Genomic DNA, 8494 nt, shown 5'->3' with positions numbered 1-8494 from the left:
AAGTTTGGAGGTTGCCCAAAATCAATTGCTGAAAAAATATTTCAAGAAGAAGAAAAGAGGAAGAATGTTTGGAAACAGCCTCTGGCAGAAATGCAAGGAAAGGCTGCGTACAACAGACCCTTGTGGTCGGGCCCTTCCCCGGACCCTGCGCATAGCGGGAGCTTAAGTGCACCGGGCTGCCCTTTTATGTATCTTATGTTCACCAAAGACATTTCTTATATAGAATTTGCTAGAGGAGGAGTTGCAAATAGGAGAGTTATTTTTTAAGAAACGGATTGTGAATGTTAATGGCATTAAAGACCATAACATCACATTTACAAAAACCCCATTCTTTTGTTTTTGGAACAAATATATCTTCTCCATCGAAACATATTTGTTTTATATCTTTGCATTACATTTAATTAATAAGGTAGAATTAACTAAACAGTAGAATTAACTCAACAGAAATGACTACTATCACCAAGTTGTAGTTGTTCTTTTTAGTGTTAATAGGTGTTAGAAAAGTCAAGTTTTCAATGTCAGAACTCACCAAATGATCACTTAAATTGCAATAACATCTGTTAATGGCAAACCTTGTCCAAACGTTGCTGATTTGAATTTTTTATGATACAAATAGGAGTTGCAGGGCTAAATCTACTGTGGATATGAGGAGAAGTGATCTGTTCTTCTTCTTCATCTACTATATCTGTCCATCTCAAAGCACATTGTTACTCCTTATTAGAAATAACAAAATTGAGATCTTACCTTTCTCAACTTTTTTGTCATTCCTTTTAAATATTAGTTGCTGCCTGGAATACCCATATTGCTCACCCAATAAGTTCAATGATTGGAAAGGAATCTCCTGTATCGAGGTATTTAAATTGACAAGAGGTAGATTATTAATCATAGAAACAAACTGATTTTACTTTAATGTGTTAATTAATTCTTGATTAGAAATAACCATTTTAGGAGTAGTTGGATTGATCTCATACACAATATTATCCTTAAGAACATCAAAAGTGTTAAAATATATAACACTTTTTTTTTAAATAATTATTCGAACACTTGAGTTCATAGTTGCATTATGTTGCAAATTGGTGAACCAATTTGAATTTTATACCAATTTTCCTTTAGTCCCATTGTTATGTTAACATACTTGTTGCCCAATTTTTTTGATAAACGCCGCCTCAGCAAAAGCTTGATTAGTTACCTAGCATCGATCAAGCTAGCTTGCTCTTCATCTACACTTTCACTCGACTTAGCAACAACCATAGCCAACTGATCCCTCTGGCCATCATATGTTGATTGAACATGTTCATTCCCAAATTTGTTACTAACAAATTGTATCTCTTGTTTTTCACATTCCGTAAAAATAGTTTTATCAAACGATTTTACAACAATATTCAAATTAGAATACTACTAAAAAAATCACTTGCTTGGACCACCAAATCACGCTCATCACCATTCCCAGTAATACCTATGTTTCGAACATTTAGTTGTCGTAAAACAAATCCTTTGTTGGTTAGACTAGAAGCGTTATTTTCACCACCAAACTTTTCAGCTTGTGCGTGACCTATAGCCTCAAGTTGTTCATTATCAAGCAGAAGTTATTTGTTAGTATTTTTATTTTTTATTTTTTATTTTTTAGTGTGTGAGCCTTTACATGATTGGCTCAATGTATTTATTAGGTCACTAAATCATCAAAGTTCCTCAAAAAATGACTTATATTTTATAATATGTCGTTTGTACGTGTTTATAGTTGTAACTCTATATAAAAAAGTCAATATTTTATTTATATAATTTGAGAAAAATTCTTTCAAGTAAATAAAATGTTAATTATTTGTTGCAATACAGTATCTTGGTTCTTATTCTGAAATTTTTTATTAGTAGATAATAATATTTGAGTAGTTCAATTCAAAGTTCTAAAATGTTAGACAAAATCCTACTTTCATTTAACAAAAAACTTATAAATTTGAAAATAAAATTTGTGGTATTATTAATGCCATGACTAAATAAAGAAATAATTAACTTTTCTAAATATTAATCGTAACTTTGTAATACATATACTAGTAATTTTCTAGTGGTTATAAGAAGAGTTTTGTTGGAGAATTAAGATTAATGATAACTTGATATATTGAAATACAAGAAAATTATAATTTTTATGTTAAAAAGACTTGAAAATGTTATTTAATTGTATATAATGTTGTAAAACATAAGTAATATATAACAAGACTTATAGACAAAGATATGGAGAGTAGAATGTAGAGATCGTTTTATTCATATGTCTTCAAGTCTCAATACAATAGTGAATGACAACCCTATTTATAGATTGAGAAATCACTCCAAAAGTCACTATATTAAATTCCCAAAATTAATGGACACATTCTTATTCAAAATAGTTCATAGAACCTAAAGAATGGACATACATGAATTTGCTAGTTCATGAATAAATCAAATGGACAATCCACTATTCAATGTATTTATAACACCCCCCTTGGATGTCCATAGATAATGTGCCTCATTAAAATTTTATTAGGAAAAGTCCAGTGGAAAAAACCTTAGTGAAGAAAAAAGAGTACACACATATCATAATACGCTTTAAGTGTTGTCTCATTAAAAATCTTACCAGAAAAACCCAATTGGAAAAAAATCATGGTTAAGAAAAATAGTACAACGCGTATTTTACTCCCCTAATGAAAGCTTCATTTGATATTCAGAGACGGCACATTCCATTCTCATGTCTCAACTTCTCAAATGTTGATATTGACAATGCCTTAATGAATAAGTCTGCAAGTTCACCCCTTGAACAAATTTGTTGAACTTTTATCTCACCAATTTGTTGAAGACCACGTATGAAGAACTTTGGTGAAATGTACTTTGTCCACTCTGTTTTGATGTATCCTTCTTTAATTGAGTAATATATGTTGTATTAACTTCGTACATGATGATTGAAATATTTCTTTTAAAAAAGAAAAATCTCACTATTCATGAATATGATAGGTCATTAATCTCAACCAAACACACTCCTTACTTTCTTCATGAATGACTATTTTTTATGCAGGGTTTGAAGAAGTGGCTAATAGTGTTTGCTTCTTTGAACGCCAAGATATTGTTGTGCCTCCACATGTCAAAAAATAGCTCATTTAAGAGTGAGCTTCATGCAGATCGGATGAATATCCTACATCTGCTTAACCAATCATTTCTGGCTTGGATTAATTGGAATAAAATAAATTCATGTACATGATTCACCGAAGATATGTTCTTGACGCCATTCCAACATCCTTTTATTGGGGAGGAGCTGAATCTTGCCATATAGCCACTATAAAATATTTGATCATGTATAGCAAGGTTCATCAATGCCATAATTGGCTAATATGTGGACTTTCATCACCAAGAAACTCTTTATCCTTATTTTGAAATTGATTTTTATTTATGTCAATCAATCTCACAACCATTGGGGTACTCAATAGAATCACTTTAAGACCTTTTAAATCCTTCAAGGATTTTCATATAACCTTCATCGCCTAGCTAGACATGAGAATAATTCATTACACATATTCAAAGATTTTATCTATTGCCAAATTGTCACTATCCGAAATTCGGGTGTAATGGCACTCATCCTTTCCTATCGGACAAGTCAACCTAAACCCAACAAATGCAGAAATAAAAGAGAAAAAAATTCAAATAGGTAATTTAAAAACAAAAGCGGAAAACTTAGTCAAATGCAAAAATTCCCCACGAAGTGGTTGTCACAAGTACAAGCCTCTAAATATAAAATACTAAAATAAATACAAGTCCCAATCTTTGTCTCTCGAATAGAAAAAAGTAAATTAAAGAGGAATAAAAAAGATGGCCGACATTAACAACTACCTCTTGGATCATCTCAGAAAGCCTCGGATGAAGGTAAGAGAACTGGTTACTGTCAAGGCTCGGAATGTACACAAGTGTAGATAGCAAGGGTGAGTACCACCAACATGGTACCCATCAAGCGAACAACTAAGACTAAGCTAGCAGAATACACGTACTCCTATCATACCAACCAACTACTCAGACTACAACCTGCATAGAAATCAGCCCAGTCTAACAGTTCTAATAGCACTAATGTTTGTGTGTGTATATATATATATATCAACAACAGTACAACTCAAGTCTCAATCGAATCACAATAGTCAATATTACAGATCAGGGGAATGTCAGGGGTAAAATAGTCCATAAATTTTATAGGGTAACTACAAATCCATAAACAATCAATGAAGTGCGATATAATGTAATGCAATATCAGATAACATGATGTATGTCTGTCCTATCGCTATACATCCGCTGAATCTTAGTCTAAAATCCACGAGGGACATATTTGTCCATGTAACCTGTCACGGAGTTTGTGGCTCGACCCCTCTTGTAATACCTACAACGGAGCGTGTAGGCCGACCTCTATTCATCATAAGTACTGCCACAGAGCGTGTGGCCCGTCCCCTACTTCTCATTTCTTTCTCAAGTATATCATTTTAGTAGTGCCATAGAATCAATGCAACACAGACATAATCACAGGTATAGAAATGTACAATGAAATATATATTCGCATGTAATTCGTCTCAATATAGTCAAGGAACGATATCTTAAATGTATAAATATCATCAATCATATCACTCAGTATATTCAATTGTTCAAAATAAGCCAAGGATCAATTTCTATCGAAGATAACATGTTTAATCATCTCATTTGTTATTTATTACCCCATTCTTCGTTATTAAGTTCAATTGAATATCACATAATACCATAAACCACTTTCCATTACTCCCCAACACATAAGACACGAAATACATGATCTTACAAGCTTAAGCAAAGGTATATAAATTCACTTGCCTCGAATTAACCCCGAACTACTCCGAAATTTAAGCTTTACCCGGACAGTGATATTCCGAATCAAGATAATCTATTCAAATAAGAAATTCTAATAAAAACATGAGTCTAACAATACCCAAATTGACATTTCTAAAAACCGAGCCAAAACTGACCCAAAATACCTAAAAGATTTGATTTCGAAAATGAATAAAAAATATGAAAATTTTTACATAACGATCCTAAAAATTGTTAGAAACTAATGCTGAAAACCAATTTGAATTTGGAGTTGAAATCAACCCTCAAACACCAATTTAAAGAATCAAAAGTTCTTGGTGAAACCCCCAATTTTGAAGCTCTAAAATCATGAATTCGAAGTGAAATATACATTAAAACTACAGGGTAATGAAAGATTGAAGTCAAAAAAGTTACCCACACCAAAATTCTCTATTAGCCTCTTCAAAATCGCCTCTACCGAACTTCTAGGGTTCAAAAATTGAGGAAATGGGATGAAATCCCAACTTTTGGGAAACATTTAGGTCTGCCTAGGCATTGCCCTTCGCGATTACGACACCTCTCCTCGCAATCGTGAAGAAAGAAATATGGTCAACTCATTAATTGACCATTGCGATCTTGGAGAAGGCCTCACGATTGCGATGACTAACCAAGCTAATCCTATGCGATCGCGAAGAACACCATTACAGGCACCAGAAATAAGCAAAACACAACAAAATTACTAAGTTTAAAGTCCCAGAATAGACCATCGGGATTCATTTTCGAAATCCTGAGAACACAAACTTTATATGCTACCATACTAATTTCGACGTTTCAGACTCAATGGAACCACTAAAATTCAAATTCGAGGTCTTCTTGAGCCGAAACTCGAAAAGTCGCAACTAAACTAACTAAGGCTTCCAAAACACCAAAATGACTTCGGGACCTCCAAAAATTCAAACCAATCTACTCCTATACCTAAAAACATCCCTCAAATCCAACGGAGTCGTCAGAAAACTATTCTGAGTATCGAAACTCCGAAAGTTGACCAAAGTCAAACATTGACCTAAAATTCATCAAATTTCCAACTCAAGACCTCAAATCTTCGATAATACTCTAAATCTGATTTCGTAACCTCTCCTAAACCAATTTCCATATTTTGGAGCTGCTAAAATCAACGAAATTTCATTATGTTCGTAACTCTGATTGGCCCCAAATGCAACTTTTGAACACTTTAAACTCATGAAAACTCAAAACTTCTAAAACCCAACTTTTTCATAAAATTTCTCAAAATTGAGACTCGATACTAATCTAAAATGACTCAGGGAAACTATAAGGAGGGGTTAAACGGTCATTTCATGAAAAATTCCAAAAATAACCCTCCGCATCATTACATTATCCACTAAAAAAAATAATGTTCATCCTCGAATATAAAGTAAAAGGAGGTACCTAAAGTCTAAAAGAGTTGTGAATATCGAGTACGCATGTCATCCTCTGACTCCCATGTAGCCTCTCCAAGTGTACAATGCCTACACTGGACCTTCACTGAACCTATCTTCTTGGTCCTAAGCTTATGGACATGTCTGTCAAGAATGGTTATGGGCTCCTTCTCAAATGTCAAATCTGGGCCCAACTCTACCGAATCAAAGGAGATCACATGAGACTTGTCTAGAACATACTTTCGGAGTATGGAAATATGAAATACTGGATGCACAACTGACAAGATAGATGGCAAGGACAATCTGTAAGCCACATCTCCTACTCGCCCCAAAATATCATATGGGCCAATGAACTGACGGCTAAGCTTGCCCTTTTTCCCGAACCGCATCATGCTCTTCATGGGAGACACTCGGAGCCAAATGCGGTCACCCTTCATGAACTCCAACGATCGAACTCTCTTGTCCTCATAGATCTTTTGCCTACTCTGGGCTGTCATGACCTATCCTGTATTATACGAACCTGCTTCATAGCATCTCTAAGCAAATCCGTATCTAAAGAGTCTATCTCAACTGAATCAAACCACCCGATAGGAGATCGACATCACCTTCCATATCCCTATCCGGAGGCATATCAAGAAAACGAGCTCAGGACCTCCAAAAATTCAACCAAAGCTGCTCCTAGACCTAAAATCATCCCTCGAATCTAACGGAGTCATTAGAATTCTATTTCGAGTATCGGAACCCCAAAAGTTGACCAAAGTCAAGCCTTGACCTAAAATTCCTCAAATTTCCAACTCAAAACCTCAAATCTTTGTTACAACTCCAAAACTGATGCCGTAAACTCTCCTAGACCAATTTCCATACTTCAAAGCTGTTTGAATCAACGGTATTCCATTCCGATACTCATAGCTCCGGTGGGTCTCAAATACCATTTTGAACACTTAAAGCTTATGGAAACTCCAAATTCTCAAAACCCAACTTTTTCATATAATTTTCCAAAATTAACACTCGATACCAATCAGAAACGACTCGGGGCAACTATAGGAAAGGTAAAATGTTCATTTCGTGAAAAAAAAATCCAAAAATAACCTTCGGGATCATTACATTCGGTTGGGAGGAAGTGAGTTCTAGTACCTGCTAGATTTACCTGGTTTTCTTAGTTGGCTTGCTGAGTACCGTGTTGTTTGGTACTCACTCCTTGTCATCTATACATGTGTAGGTCCCGGTCCCGGACAATGACTTTGCTTCCATTTCTTTCATCCAAGGCCAATTAGAGGAGACTGAGAGATAGTTGTTCGTTGTCGGCGACCCCCTTGGTTCCTTTTATTATACTTTGTTCTATCCGAGTGATAAAGATACTGAGACTTGTATTTATTTTCATTTCTGTTATATTTAGAGGCTTGTACATGTGACAACTAGTCATTTGGGGGTATTTTAGTTGACTAAGACTTTCGCTTTTGTATATTTATCTATCTAATTAAATTATTTCCGCTTTATTTCTGCAAATGTTGGGTTTTAGGCTGACTTGTCCGGTGAAAAAGAATAAGTGTCATTGCACCTGAATTCGGATCGTGACAAATTTAGCACATTTACTTTTTAACACATTTTTCATAGATCGTTACATGAATTCGTGTGTGCAGAATCAACTTGACCACAAATAATAATTACTCGACCATGATGGTTATTTTACGTGCTTTTCACTTTACAAGATTTCTGTGCTAGCATAAAAAAAGTTGAAAGCAGTAGTAATTTTTTTTCTTTTTAAAAAACATGTGCAGTGCTTGCTTTTGCAGATTTTACTTGAATCGCTCTCTGCATAGGAATGAGTTGGATTGTGCTCATGGCGTATAACCAGATTGTTTTGTGGATGATATAAATATTGCAAATTTGATCTTCCTTTTCGAACTATGGATAAGATGTTGTAATAGGTTGTAATGCTTTTAACTAAATTGTAATTCTCTGTTTCATTCTGTTAAATTTTCATTACAAGGGTACAAATTATTTTGCTAATGTTAACTTTAACACAGAAGATCGACATTGTGTTTAGTTTGCGTGTATTGGCTCCTAATAATGCTTGAGTTGCTGGGAGATCTACATCTCACTATTGGGCCATGCCCCTCTAGTAATTTTATATGAGGAAAATAGTAAAAGATAAAGGGTAAAAGATTGATGAAAAAAATCTAAGAACCTTCGTGCTTTTATAATATATGTATAAAATCAAAATAAGAATAAAAAAGTAGAAG

General features: G+C 34.3%; 1 protein-coding gene across 1 annotated transcript; it reads right to left on the bottom strand.

Annotated features, from left to right (window-relative positions):
• Positions 1-6268: 6268 nt before the first annotated feature.
• LOC129903563 (uncharacterized) lies at positions 6269-6748 on the bottom strand. Its single transcript, XM_055979114.1, has one exon. The coding sequence runs from the start codon at positions 6746-6748 to the stop codon at positions 6269-6271; it is 480 nt and encodes a 159-aa protein (XP_055835089.1).
• Between the last annotated feature and the right edge of the window lie 1746 nt (positions 6749-8494).

The sequence above is a fragment of the Solanum dulcamara genome, chromosome 9 (genome assembly GCF_947179165.1).
Source record: "Solanum dulcamara chromosome 9, daSolDulc1.2, whole genome shotgun sequence".
NCBI classification, from domain to species: domain Eukaryota; kingdom Viridiplantae; phylum Streptophyta; class Magnoliopsida; order Solanales; family Solanaceae; genus Solanum; species Solanum dulcamara.
This window is presented reverse-complemented; position numbering and strand designations above follow the sequence as displayed.